This window comes from Macrobrachium rosenbergii, chromosome 14 (genome assembly GCF_040412425.1).
Source record: "Macrobrachium rosenbergii isolate ZJJX-2024 chromosome 14, ASM4041242v1, whole genome shotgun sequence".
NCBI lineage: Eukaryota > Metazoa > Arthropoda > Malacostraca > Decapoda > Palaemonidae > Macrobrachium > Macrobrachium rosenbergii.
The window spans coordinates 56,513,565-56,529,419 of record NC_089754.1 but is presented as its reverse complement, the minus strand read 5'-3'; the positions used below and the strand labels follow the sequence as shown (position 1 = coordinate 56,529,419).

Sequence of the window (15,855 nt, the reverse complement as noted above, 5' to 3'; positions counted from 1 at the left end):
AAGAAGGCCTCGTGCTTACCCCATATAAACATGGCAAAAAAGCATGTTAAAACGAAGAAGATATGGCAACGTGTAATAACACCCACGCAGGCAGGTTTAGCACGTGGCGCAATTGTTAATTTTTCTGAGCATGCCCAGCCATGTAGCACATTACTAGTCGTAAACAGCTGGCCCCTGACTTAGACCCAATAAGAATCCAGTGCAAAAAGACCACAGTACAGAGAGAGGAAAGAACACACTTCACGACCAACCCCACTCATGGAAAAGCAAACGTACAATAACTGACACTATCTATTTAACAGTAACTGCTTTACACAATCAAATTTTTGGCACACGAAATTAAACTGCTCTACCTGTAAAGAAACAGTTACTGTACCGATACAGATATATATGCATCAAAGAAACTAGACCTACTAATATCATGTTTCAATCAAAAGTACACCCATGTCTGCAAAAAATTATTTTTCTGTTAATAATATATATTTAATCCTTTAGTGGTAATTGACATCACTGTCTATGAAACTTTAAACAAATGAGTTCTGAGGAAGAAAAACCATCAAAACCATAAAAAAATATTTATTTACATAAATACAATACAACAACACTATGCATGATAACTGTGAACAAATGGAAGAAATTTTCTCCAAATCCACGTTCATTAAAAAATCTCAGTTGTTTACAAATTTCATAAATAAAAAAAAATGTATTCAGCTTTATATGTGGTACCTTGATATATGAGTTTAATTTGTTCTGTGACCGAGCTCGTAACTCAATTTGCTTGTAAATCAAATCAAATTTCCCCAATAAAATGAGGAAATACTATTAATCTGTTCCAGCCCCCCTAAAAAGCACACCAAATTTTGTTGTTTTTCTATGATTTCATGCTTCATATCCAAGGTAATCTGCCTTTTCTTCTTCTCAGCAATGATCTTAACACTCACTTTCTTAGGAACCATGGTGAAAACTAAGAAATGTTCCAAAATACAGGGGAACAGCAGGAAAGCAAAGCCAGAAACACTACAAGAAGCTGCGGAGATGCTTGCATGGCAACGTAATCACATCAACTGAACGAGACCGCTCAGCTCGGCATCTCGGTGCCGGCAATGGCAGACGCACTGGGAGATGGCATCTCCCAGGCTCGCTGGCTTGTAGCTCAAATCTCGGCTTGCTTCTTAAAGCAAAATACTGCTCTTGTGTCACCTCATATCTTGGAAAACTTGTATGTTGGTTCACTGGTAAGTCAAGGTTTGAATGTACTGATATACAAGAAGTTATGTTATCTAGTATATACACAGGACTCTTATACTAACAGATATTAAGCCATAACTATCTAATATCAGATTAATTTTACCTTGGGAATAACATATATTGAAGGGGAATTATACCTGATAAGTACACCTGTCCCGACCCAGATTCAACCCAGCAACGTTTGGTTTCAACATAGTGACAGAATGCTAATTGATTCATTCTGTACGGCTCTGAACCTGTGCCTTTTGAAAGACAGTAAACTCATCATGATTGTTCATCCTATATCTAAACCAAATGGAACAGTTTTGAATCCTGGTTGGGTCAGTGCACCTATCAATTAGAATTCCTCTGGGATTTACTGTAAGTTAATCCCAATGTAAAGAAAATTCAATATAAAGTGATATCTATGACTAATATTCAAAGTTGTACATATCTTCAAGATTCCACTGCAGCTGACGATGTTAACAGCATCTGAAAAGATGAAACCAATTTATTTTTTTACAGCTTACAAAGAATAAAAAACCACAACCTTAAATGAGGTGTTCCTTCTTAACTGATGTTCCATCAACTGTGGTTTAAAATACATTAATAGTAGTAATAATAATAATAATAATAATAATAATAATAATAATAATAAATAATAATAATAATAGTAATAAAAAATAAATATAAAAAAAAAATTAATACATAAAGAGCAGCCATGAATCCTATTCTGCCAATATGAAAATGTGAAAAAAAAAGAAGAAATTTTCCTAGTGTCGCTTGTGTGCCTAAAACTGATGTAAAAATAGTATATAATGCTTACATATCACAGTATTCTTAAGTGCACCATAAATTTCTCCTAAGATGCATAGTGTGCATGGTTTATGGGAACATTTTGCAAAAATTAAACACGACCAAAAATTTTTTTTTAATCATTTACTATGAAAATGCTAATATTTCAGGATTTCATTACCTGTAAAACACTTATCTGCGAATAACTTCTGGAGGAATATAGTCTTCATCCACCTTCTTGGGCTTTTTAATTTTATGGGGGAAGAAATGAGTGCGATCTTTCTCGCGGACCCTGTAATAAAAAATAAACCATCAAGACCTTCAGTCATGAATATATAATCTTCTACAATAATGTTATTTGCCAGGCATAAATGTTATACCATCTAGAGAGAAAATGAAATTGTGTGTACATGTATGAATAAGGGCATGGTATAGTAACATGGAAACAAATATCCACAGGTGGTTATGGAGCTAGTTACTTGTAACTCATAACTGGCCTTTTACAAGCTAATACAGTATGGGTAAGGCTATACAAAATTATCTTATTTAGAAGTGTGTTAATAAATTTCTCCTCTTAAGTTATGACTGGCATCTCTCCTGAAAAAAGGCAGGATCAATGATTCAGAAAACTCAAGACAGTTCACACATACACTGGCCTTGAATATCCAAGTCAGTGGCCTACAAACATGGTATATTTTAGAGCCCTCTTAGATAATGACCAATTAAACTTCTGCAATACTGTACATCATTTAATGGCTTTATCCTACTAAAAATGTTGTTATTAATAGAGAATTAAACTATAATCACTGTTACAACTTCCTAGCCTTCTCCATGTCGTTCAGCTCAGCCAACTTTGTTTTTTTATTTTTTTTTTTTGAGTTGTGGTTAGGTTCCCTGAGCCATAAATGCAAATAGTAAATCAGAAGAATAATGATCACCTAAGATGAACTGATAACTATCTGTCAGATGCAACTCCTCCCTCCAGAATCACAAAACTTTGTTAGTTTCCACATGTCTGAATGACCTGCCTTTTTTCCAGTGGAAATGTGAAAAATAAAGGGGTTTGCAAATTGTAAAATAAAATTTTTTCTCATGAAACTAGCAGAGTAAAAGATCACATACACAGGTTTCCGGTCTAGAAGCATTTCCAGTCTATCCTGATTCTCAAAGAAAGTGAATAGTTCCTCTTTGGTTTTCAGTTCGTTCTTCTTTCTCTCAATCTCTTCTAACAGCTGTTTTCTCCTGTATTCTTCTAATTGTTTCTCAACTTCTTCTTGTCTCATCTTTTCCCATGTTGCATACAAACCCTCCTGTGAGTATAACAACTAGTGAATTTCATGTAAACATAAGTTTCAAAGTAAACAGAACCATAAAATCTAAATAGACAGATTCCAAATTACTGTATAAGAAATGTGTAATAAAAAATATAGATATAGCCTGTGTAACTGATTTGGCACAATTCTAAACTTGAGAAAAAGACAGTTGTATAAAAGCCAAATAACAAATGCATGAGTACAGCAAGTTTTTTTTTTAATGTCTATTACCAATGCAATAATAAAAACTAAAATAATGGCATGCCTCAAACTGAAACTGGACTGTAATTGCATCTAAAAGCTTATCTTCACTTAACCTCTACAGTGATCAAACAAGTTATGTAGGTGGAGAACTTTTAAAAAACGGCTGAACTGGAAGGGCAAGAAAGGATACTTTCCCAATTTTTTTTGGCCCATGACCAAAAAAACAAAAAAAGTTAAGATTGCTATAGTCTGGTGAAAAGGTATTTGTGAGATAATCATTTCTACTTTCATAAAATGATACTGATTGCAAGAAGAATATCAGTAAACTTGAATAATATCAACTTACTTGAACTTTAATGTCATCTGCTTCTGCCTTTGCAGCTACATTCTTCACATGATCCTCAATAACTGATTTAAGATTTACTTCTTTTATACAGGTACCACTTGATTCCAGGCGAGTAACCAAAGACATTATCTTCTCCTGATTCTCACTATCATCACTTGAAGTTACTAGTTCTTTAACTGAAGTAATCTGTAATTAACAAAAAACAAAATTAACATAAAGTCAAACTCATGCCACTAGAAACCAAAAAATATATATAAGTAAACTAAAACATGGCACAAAACATGGGAAAATGGAATTCAAGTTGAACTCATAATGACCCCCTTTATACAAAGATTCCTGTACAACGTCGTATAAAATCCATATCTTTTGCAAAGTAAGAACAGAATTGAAGAAAGTCAACAGGATCTATATAAAAACCAGCTTCTTTTAGAGGATAAGGTAAACCATCTATTGAACTATTTAAAGAGAGGAAAACATAAAACTGAAGCGTATAAATGCTTATATGGCACTGGTTGTAACCCTGGCGTCCTATATCGTTTACCAAAAATCCAAAGAAAATTTTCCTTCAAGACCAGTACTATCATCCATCAATACACCAACTTGAAACTTAGCAAAATTCATGATCCCTTATATAGAGGGATGGGCCAAGAATGACTACACCCTAGACAATTCCTACAGATTTTTCAATGTTAAGAAAACTTTTAACTTGAGAAAAATTACTATGTGGTTAGTATCGACATCGAGATATTCATAGAAAACCAAGTGTTCTCGTTTTATTTGTTTAAATCTGTTGAACTACCGCTGGGGAGGAAGTAAAAGCTAAATAATGGAGAGGTAAGGTTCATTTAAAAAATGTACATTTGTCAATAGATGGCGATATACATTGTTTACTCTATGAACTTCCAATGTCAGACGATGATCTTGCAAAATTCTCTCCAGGTTCATAACTTTCATGTGTGGAAAAAATACTAAATTTTGAATGTTGCACAAGTCTAAATTTTATTTTCTTTTTTTACCTTTCTAGCATCCAAAGTAATTCTTTATAATACTGCATTTTTTACAAATGTAGTGAAAATACTGTAGTATAAGTGAAAATACTGTAGTATAATCTATAACTCCCAAGTTCACTTGGGAAAGTAAACAACACCAAAAATTATGTACTACATATTAAAACCCAACTTACAAACAATTCAAGATACAAACAGCTGTCCAGAATGTAACTCGTTCGTAAGCAGGGTTGTGACACTATTTACTGCCACAATTCTCATCTAGTCTATATTTTGTCTATGCCCTTTTCCATGATTTTCTGGATTTTTCTACTGGTTTTGGTCTTGCTTCTTCCAAAACTACTACTTTTCTGTCCTCATTTTTGTCCATCCATCTAAACTATCTTAATCTAACAGATCTTCAGTCTATTTTCAACCTGCTGGACCATACATCTCCCCAGAATTTCCCCATATGCATATCACAAACTTCTGCTCTGTTTACTGATAAAATGCTTTCATTTACTGGTAATCTAGCAATCTCTCCACTTCATACATGTTGTTGCTACTCTAGCTTACTGCCCTTTGACGACCTGCTTCAGTCTAATGAGTCCCTGAGATAACAAAAACATTCCAAAACTCTGCAGGCTTGCCTTTCCACATGGTGCTCTAGTTCCCTGTCTTTCCCAACGCTCTCATACACTCCTGGCGCAGAAAATTTCATATTTTACAATCCAGAGCAAATGAGTAAGACAACAACAATTTCTTATCTTCTTCTTTTAACATGCTTTTCCCCATTTTTCATATGGGGTAAGCATGATGCCTTCTTTCGAAGGACTTTGATTTGGCGTTCGGGTAGTCCGTAGCCTCGATCGGCTGCCCTGCCTGACATCACTTAGACCCCAGTAGCGCATGTGTGTATGTATCGTACCAAATCCCCAGCTATCTTTCTCCCAGCAGTGAGGAGACTTGAGCAGTTACGTCGACAGTTCGAGAGGTGTGAGGTGTCTATTATGTTTTTAGTAGATACAACAACAATTTCTTATAATAATGATAAATGGGCATAAAATTAATGCAGCCTGATGAAAATGCATACATACCACACATAATAAATATCTGTTCAGCAGAAATACTAAAAATGGAGATAACGTTCACTTCTTTCATGAAACTCTCCAATCACTAAGTAACAAGCACTGGACTAAAATCATTGGTTTCATTCAATTTTGAATATTCTTTCTTCTGTTTCCCCACATATGTAACCAAATAAAATACTAGGACTTTTATTCACACATTAACGATTATCAATTAGAGGTATGGGCAACCCAAATGTACATTTCAACAAGAAAAATAACCCAATCAATGTCACTGTACTTTTACTCTTGAAAATTTTGTTTAAAATCTAGCCTCTTCAAAATCTGGTGAAGAGTGCATCTACCCCATCCCTCAATATCAAAGGAATAGTTACTTGATGGATTAAAATTTTAAACATAATGAGTAAAACTATTTAACCAGTAATGCTGAAATTACAAAGAATACCTACCACACTTGCTGCTACAGGACTGCTGTTTGCTGTACATCTTTGAAGTGCGGCTTCAAGATCACTCCACTTGTTGTATAAGGCCCATCCAAGTATTTCACAGTTTGTTCCAATCTCTCCCCCTATCAGTGGTGCTCCCCATGCTAATGTTTTACCAACAATATGATTAGGTTCTTTCAAATCGAAGTGATCGTCAAAGTAAGGATTACGAAGATACGGAATCCTTATCTTCAGCTGAAACAAATCAGTATCCCCATGAAATTTATTAAACATGAACAATGCTCATTCTACCCAAGTTATAATTCAGAAATATGAAATGCAAATTCTTACAACAGTCAGCAATCTAAACAAAAAGAATGTTTTACAAATTATCAAGATCACAGCACATATTAAGATAAAGGGAACTATAAAAACAAGTAAACTTCATTCAACTTCTACACAGATCTCTTTTGTAACTGAAATTTAAGTTACCAGTACCTCTTCTTCAGGTTCCTCAATCTTCACAGTGTAATCTTCCCATGGTAGATTTTCTGTGGATGTAGCATACAGGTAACAAGAGGCCATAGCCAAAGCCTGGGTCAGAGGTGGTCCAAAGTCTTCTTGCAACATCAATACTGATGCAACACGTGCGGCAGCTTGAAAAAAAGCAGAAAATAAGCATATCTAAAATAATATAATTTGTAAGCAGAGTAGTTGATCATTAGCATAGTTTCTTTTCTTGCTAATGATTTTAGGAACTTGGGAAATTAAAGGCATTACAATAACATTTATTATTCTTTTAATCATTCAGGCAAACGTTCTTTTTGGAAGAGAGTGACCTGATCATGAATACGTAGTTTAAGAAGGCTAGGCTACTGTGACAAAAATCTTGAATGACACATTTTGCTTCCTGAAATGTCTTATATATTTTGCTTGTTTAACACACACACTAAAAAGAAAAGCACCATGAATAATTTCTATTTCTTTGAATTCTATTAAATTCTTTCATCAATGTATATTTTCACAGGCTATCCAGGGTTACAACAGGATTTTGAGGTGGGCTAGAGGCAGCATAGCCTACCCTAGCCCCGTTACTATTTCTAGGTCCATGCTGTTTAGTGCTAATATGTTTTCAGCTTAATCCTTGGTTTCATAATTTGTTTTGGAAGATGTTTTATATAGATTTTCTTCCTGACTCCAATCCCCTCATTTATCTGGTACAGTAGAAGGAATAAAGGGTTGCAGCTAGGGGCTGAAGTGACAGCAGAGACCCTTAAGTGATGCCTACAGTGCACTGCATGAGGTGCACTGACCCCCTACGGAGGGTATTAGAAACAGCACACATATCAAAACTTTTCCTCAACTGGAGTGAAATTTTACTGAGAATTACTACCCAGAATTTTCAGTCAAAAATATGGGTGAAGATAGTCAAGTGAAAAATTAAATTGGCAACAAGTCTGGCTATGGAAATGGACAACTTAATACATACTGTCAATCTATTCTCACTAATCCAAGCACATATAGGTGCTGGTTGGGCAAATAATTGAGGAAAGCTGAATATCACTGAAAAAGCTGTTCAAGCAAATTCTCAACTCTCAAGAAAGGAAACAATATCCTAATGATCGAATTGTATCTGTAAGTCAAATAACTTGATGGTCACAGATAAAAAACAAAATACATACTTGGAATTGCACTGAATCAAAAAAGACCAAAAAGTGTTCCAGTGTGCTATATTAAAATCAATAAGAGCTTGTAAAGAAAACAGTGGAATAGTTTTCCTTGGAGTTGGGCTGGCGTTACCTCCAACTGTATTTTGTGCCAGCTTAATTTCTGAAAGCACATACAAAAACAGAATGCATTCTGAATACGTGTTTTTACTGAGATTAAAGATTATGAAGAAATTGCCACATGATGGAAGACATGGGACATACGTCTTCCTTTCCCAAACAAAACATGCTTTTCTACTCCTTTAACAAAAAAGGAAGAGATAACCACCATCATTACATCACAACGTCATGGGCCTAAATAAATCTAGGAATGACTACACCTAGAAACAACTGGAACTGAAATATAAAATATGGGCCAAAGGCCAAGCAATAGGACCTATAAAGTCACTCAGCGCTGAGAAGGAAATTGAGTGTAAAGAAGATTTGAAAGGTGTAATAGGAGGAAAACCTCAGTTGCATTATGAGACAACTGTTAAGAGAGGAAAGTAAAACGGAAGAAGGAGAATACGAATGGAGGTACAGGAAAAGGAATGAAAGGAGTTGCAGCTAGGGTCCAAAGGGACAAAACTGCAGAGAACCTTAAGCAACGCCTACAGTGTACCATGACAGGAAATACTGTAGTCAGTATTGTACAAAAAATTCACTAGTACATCAGTACAAATACTGACATCTGTACTGCAGAAGGGAGGCTTGAATAATGCGTACTTAATTGTTTACTTCACCAGTAGTATCAACTAAACCCAAAGTAAAATAAATCAAGATTTACATACACAAAAAAATATTCAAAATGAAAAAAATTTGTTTTTAAAATACCATGCAATTCACTTCAATACCAAAAGTAATAAAAACCAAGTAGTGCCTACCTGTATAGTTTTTCTCTTCTATAAATGTATCCATGAGCAAATTGGACATGTAATGGTCAGGAAATACGCCAAATTCCAGAGGGTTACTCAATAACTTTAACATCAACTTGGTCCTCCTGCTGTCCAGCAACATTCTCAACACAGCATGGGATGTAGAAGGTAGAGTGTGTATGGTTTCTGGCGAACGCCGGAGACGTTGAACAACCTCTTCCAAGTCTTGGTTAATATTTTTGGCTTCAGTTGGTTCCAGTTTGTTTACTAACTAAAAAGTAAAATAAATAAAAACTTTTTTCAACACACTCTTCAACAAATGTTCATTCAAGTCTGTTCAAAAGTAAAACATGGAAAGCATTCAAGATATTAATGAATCTATTACAAAATTCTTGAGGATCATTGGCTACCTGTGCATTTGCTCCCCAAAAACAGACAATGGAATAAAACATGGTGTCACACATTTTTATCTTCTCACTGAACAGCAAGAAATACACAATACCAAGAAACATTATTAATCCTGCCATTTTCAGGGCTTTTAATCTTCATAAACACTCAAGACTCATTAACCACCGAAAGCCCTGAATAACATTACTAAGAAATTTTACGTTTAACTTTAGTGACCAACATAAAGATGCAATTCTCAATTAAGAACATCTGAACAACATGAAAAATTATTACTTTTCAGCACATACTAACTGCCTTAAGCTTTTACCATGAAACTACTAATCAGCAAATTTTTCAAGCAATTTGCATTTCAAAAATATAGAAACCCAAAATTTTTTATACAGTATTTACAAAAGTAACTAGAATCTGCTAGTGAAGCTTTTTAAAAATCATCCAGTCACAAGCATGTCCCAAGATGTACCAAGGCCATCAGAAATGTAACCCAATTGGATATCAGAAACTTCCTGTAGCATGCGTCATTTATCCAGTAGATGTTACAGAGGCTTCAACTTACACTTCAGCAGTGCAAATATATGAGGAATCTACATGTCAAACTAAATCAATGACCTTCAGTGAGGGAAACACATACTATAGTGTATACTGTAACATTAAAAAGGGTCAACAAACACAAAGTAAGCCTTACCAAATCAACATCTATAGCGCTGATCTTTCCTTCATTCTTAAACTTCCTGTCAAGGTCATATATATAATCACCTGTAAACAAAGAACATAGTAAAAAAAACCATGTACAAATTTCTTAAATACAGGCACCCTCATATATCCTTGTACAAGGCACCTAGCATACTGGGGACTTCTACATAGCAAACCCCATAAAACTTTATTTTTTTGAAAATTTATGTGCATAGAACCTATGGTACTGTTTATTCTTGACATTACATACAACACGGCCAACAATTAAAAACTTTAACAGTTTACAATTAGTACTGTTATGAAATACAATAAAATGTAATGTCAAGTGAATCCATTAAATCTGAGTAATTCTCCTTGTGACAGAAGTTTTTGCAGATAACATAATTCAGAAGTTATGAAGCCTCCATAGAGATCTGAAGCAAAGTATACAATGTTTGGCTATATATCTCCTGACAATACATCAAAGAGTTATCAGCTTCAGATAAGCTTTAAACATTCAACAAATGATGGACTTCCCACTAGATATGTGAATGTCAGGAGCAAATGAAGTTGACCGAACTTTCCTTCGATGACATTTTCTTTGAAAAGTATTGTGAGAAACTGTTGTCACTATTTCTAATTCTAATCAAATTCATGGCTCTGGGATTTCAATCCTTACCAAGTCATGCAGGTGACATTCAAACTACATTCTACCAAAGACCATATTCCATAATTTTATATATAAATCTATGTAATGTTAGCCATTGCGCTGAATTTTTCACATGTAAATCTGCTTGTTCTTCTGTAAAATTTGTTCAAGGTGTAGAAAGAATTTAGAAATCTTCGTTGAGTCTGTTTTTAAAAAATGTTATTTTGGGAAGTAGAGAAATTTATGTTTTCGGCATCATTCTGACTTTATTATCTGATATTTTCAGAGGTACCAAAATAAAATGCTATTACTGTATTTGGCTTAAAAATTAAACAAAACAAGCATTCTATCAAGAAAAACAAACTTACAGCAAATAATAAGAAAAATATAAATACTTAATTTAAGATTTATTTTTTAAATACTTACCTCTCCCTTATATAGCTTTTACTTCCTCACCAGCTGTAGTTCAATGGATTGAAGCAAAAATCGAGAACACTTTGCACCACTTTCTGACAAGTCATGGTTCCCTGTCACTCCAAGCTACAAGGACAAGGACAAGGACAAGGCAAGAAAAGGCAGGCGCAATGACCCTTCCTCCAACATGGGAAACAACCCGAATTTACCGTGATTCTCAGGAGGGTAGCGCAGAAAAGAAAACACTAATGATAACAACAATGCGTAATAATATCCAGTGAAACTTACTCTCTCCGTTTGCAATCAATTACCACATTTCATTCAACTACGATTCATATACTTATCCAATCATAACCTTTCCCTCAGCAAAAACATATCATGAGGGTCAATAAAACTGGAACAAAGACTATTACAGCAACTCTTACCTTACAGGTCCTTACCAAAAGAATATCAAAATAAACAAAAGAACAAACCAACAGAATACTGAGTATAATCTGTCAAAATCCTAATGAAACCAGCGACTGAAGTAGACCGACTGGCTACGAGTGTTTGTACCTGTTGGTCCCCTGGTGGGAGGTGGGGGAAGTAGATGGATAGAAGACGGATATTCATAGAAAACCAAGTGTTCTCGTTCTTTTGTTTCAATCTGTTGAACTACCACTGGCGTGGAAGTAAAAGCTATATAATGGATAGGTATAGTTTATTTCAAAAATTATCTTTTAGCTCATAAGCAATAATTCTGAACAGTGTGTGTTCTACCAAAGATGAGACTCTGACCTGAAAAATTTCTAGGGTTAAATAAAGTATTGTACTGAACAAACTCACAAAAAAAAAAAAAAAAAGCTAGCCATATTTAGCCACACAGTACTTACTTGAATTGATACCTGCTACAAGAGGGCACTTTAATCTGTTACTCCATGCATCTTCACATCGATAAGCTGCAGACAAGAATGTCCTAAAGTCTGAAAATATGAAATAAAATTATGCTTTGGTAATGATATGTAATCATGATTTAAGAATATAGTTCTTAAATGTAAACAATATATATTATACAGGCAGTCACCGGTTATCAGCGACCTGGTTTTATGGTGCTTGTCTTGTGATGACGATAACTGGATTTTCAGTGCTGATATGCGCTGATCCTATACTTTTAGTGTTGCTGATCAAGGAGGTGGTGTTGTTTATTGTCAGTCAATTATTATTAACCTTATTATATCTACCCAACATGGTTGGGGACCCTTTGAGAATGTAGGGTTTTGGAAATATTGGGAGAAAGATTGGACTGTCCTGTTGCTGTTATGGAATGGTTCTGTGCATGTGCAAGTCATCAGGGAGCCATATGTTTAAGAAGAGATTGGCTAAGGAAACCTATTGTAAAAGAAAGAACTACACTAATTTAACGTACCCTAACCTAACCTAAACTAGCAGGCTGGTGAAGGATAAACTGCCCTATAACACTGCGCATGCATAATAGCATTCCAGGATTGCCAGCATACAGCTTCTGAGGTTAATTACAGGTTAATTACAGTCGACTGACAAAAAATAACAGTAAATTCTTGATAAGCAACCAAAATAAGGTTATTTTTCAGAAGATTCCAGCCACCTCCCACACTATAATTTATATTTTTCTTGGGTAAAACACATCAAAACTAAAAATTTCTTCTTAATACATAACCTTCACAAATGCTTAATAATAGAGAAAAATAATTAATCAAATTACGACTTATAAGGTAAGACAATATCGGACCCCATCCCTCTCAATAGCTAATATGGCAAAATTGAAACCAGTAAACACCCCTACGCTAGGTTATGTTAGGTTGGTATTTTTAGGTTCTTTCAGTGCCCTATCATTTCCTAGCCATTTTTGCATGAAAAACCAAAATGGTTTTCACGCAAAAATGGCTGGCTGGAGTCTTATTGGCAACTTAATAAAATTTTACCGAAAAATCAATTTCTAATGTGACAGTCTGTGCGGAGCTCTTGCTTAGATTTACTGAAAACTTAAACAAAAAGACACAGGGGAGCAGTGAATTTGGACACCTAAACTGTACGATTACCTGTAAAACGTAAAATAACGACGGTAAATACCATAAACTTATGTCTTATGTTGTTTTGGATGTTATGGCCTACTAAATGACCAGGACCGGAGTACTTGATAGTATGTTTGGACCAGAAATGAACACTATCCTAAAAATAAGGTATTTCTAAGCACTAGCTTCACACAGACTGTATGGAACGGTTCCGCGAATACGAGACACATCAGGGAGGCATGTGTTCAAGAAGGGACTGGCTAAGGGAACCCATTACAAAAGGAACTAGCCTATACTAACCTAACGTACCCTAACCTATCCTAACCTGGCAGGCTGTGTTACTTAGACGGGGACAGAACCCAGGGTGAAATCTATTATAAAAGGAACCATACTAACCTAACGTACCCTAACCAATCCTCATCCAGCAGGCTGTGTTACTTAGCTGGGGGCAAATGCCCCCGATGAATGAAACTCCACTCTTTACCAAAAGTTCCCCTATAACACTGCGCATACGTGACAGCAAAAATATAATCGGTAATTCAAAGTATTAGTTCCGCGCCTGTTTTTACCTTGGAAACTGGTTTTTTCTACACTTTTAGGGCTTCTGATACTGGCGGAGCATTTGTTTGTTGTCGGCCAAATGGAATGTCCCTTCGCCGTGTTTAGTACTGGCCCCGTGGGGGGGAGGTACCCAAAAGTTAACAAGTTATTGCACTTGCCGGACGGGATATGAACCGTTCCAAACAGACGTAACCGTGCTCTGTCTTGTGAAGATCGCGTATGGAAATCCCTTGTTGGGTGGCCTTCAGGGGCTAATTACAGGTTAATTACATTCGTGCGACAAAAACTGAAAGTAAATCCATGATTAGCAACCAGAAAACTGTAGAAAAAATCAAGTTAGAAGAAAATCGCCGCCGCAGAGCTGCTTCTCAGATCTAACCCTGGGGTCTAAGCGATGACAGGCAGGGCAGCCGATCGAGACTACAAAGTCTACCCCAAACCCAAATCAAAGTCCTTCAAAAGAAGGCATCGTGATTACCCCATACAAATGAGAAAAAGACGTTAAAAGAAGAAAGCTGAAAAGTCGAGCGACAAAAAATAACGGTAAATTTAATACAAGACGGGAAGCTAATACTTCATTCTACTCTTAATTCTCCCTAAAATTATACACTGTTATTTATTTAAAGAATATTTTTAATTAATTAGCTCTTCCTTCCTTCTTTTTCCGCTTTTTTTTTTATCGTCTTCTCTGGTCTATTCGTTCTTCTCAAAGTATGAAGACCCGGTCTGGGGTTATGGTGGAACCGTCTAATTTGCCTTCAACTCGTGAGGCCACAGCCTTATATGTAACAATTCCACGTTATCTTAATCATTACTTCTTAACACAAATTGATCAATGATCTTACTTGGTAACACAAATTTCCGAAGCTTGCAAACATTGTTACGAAGCCTAACAGCCATGATGCGTCGGTCGGCTGACGGCTGTACATGTTAGTAGTAGTAGTAAGCGGCGTTTAGCTTTGAAACGGCTCCGTGACTCGTGAGCCGTTTTACTCTGGCTTGTGGTCGTGCTTGCTTGAGTTTAATTTCTCTGTGATACCATATCCTTTTTATAAATACCTTCCTTATTTCAGTTTCCTCTCTAGACAAAATCTGAGATATTGCATTAAGCTAAATCTTCTCCTAGTATAAATATGTGCTGGGTAATAAAGTACGAAATACTTTTTTTTTATTATTTCATGACATTCTAAGCACCTGTTTTCTTCGTCCTATAACTAACTTTTCCTATCGTGCAATTCCAGAATCTTTAGTGCAGCTTTACTCATCAACATTGCAGTTAGGTTTTTGACCAAGTGTCTTCTCGAATTTCTCGTAGATATTCAAGCCTGACTTTCTCTTGCTCCTGTTTGTCCCAACCATTTAAGATTTGTTTTAGGAGTTTTTTCTGACCTTTCCGATCTTGCTCATGTTTATGTCTAACTCTTTAATTTGCATTACCCAAAGCATTTTTTTAAATACTGGTCAGTGGTTGGGGGCAGCATACTTTGGTGCTGTCAGTAGTGTTCAATTAATTCCATTATTCTTGGCATTGCTGATTTTTTTTCTACATCAAGAAGAAGAAGAATTTATATTTCATTGTGTTTGTCATGTTTTCGCTTGATATGGACTTTATTTCAAGTGTTCTCTATGGTAGCACATAACACCTTGCAATTTTATTCGTCAGTATGTCTTTCCTCAATGTATTGAATTCTTCTATGCTGTGTCAACAACTGAATATTAATACATAACTTTTGCCTTTATCTTTTTGCTTATTCTGTACATTTTCAATGTTAGCATGGAATGATACGATTCATGGCTGGAGTATCACAAATAACTAACTGTTAAGAGACATGGTATAAAAGATCTGAAAAAAAGACATCTAAAAATTAAGGTGGTTTGGATATGCGAGAAAGGGTGAGAGATAATTGATCAGAAAGAGTATGGAGACAGGAAGTCATGGAGGAAGTGGGTAGATTATGTAAAGTCAAGCAGAAAGAGCGCAGGATATGCAAATGTGGGGAGAACTCAATTCCATCTAATACCATAAATAGATAATCAGTCAATGTTGCTCAAGAGGAAATTACTTTCCCCTGCTGGGTGACATTTGGTAACTGGTGACAGTTCTGGGAGAACTTTTGATGTACTCCATAACGTCAGTGCTGTACAGGTCATCAGCCTTC

At 35.5% G+C, this 15,855-nt stretch overlaps 1 protein-coding gene across 1 annotated transcript; it reads right to left on the bottom strand.

The window, feature by feature from the left end:
• Window positions 1-561: 561 nt before the first annotated feature.
• On the bottom strand, window positions 562-14,719 carry LOC136846190 (small ribosomal subunit protein mS27). Its single transcript, XM_067117013.1, has 10 exons — window positions 14,542-14,719; window positions 11,978-12,067; window positions 10,056-10,126; window positions 8,975-9,236; window positions 6,883-7,040; window positions 6,409-6,639; window positions 3,886-4,071; window positions 3,145-3,332; window positions 2,204-2,314; window positions 562-1,719 (listed from the first exon to the last, which is right to left on the bottom strand). Exons 1-9 carry the CDS (start codon window positions 14,594-14,596, stop codon window positions 2,215-2,217), a joined length of 1,341 nt encoding a protein of 446 aa, XP_066973114.1. The 5' UTR covers window positions 14,597-14,719; the 3' UTR covers window positions 562-1,719; window positions 2,204-2,214.
• Window positions 14,720-15,855: the final 1,136 nt, after the last annotated feature.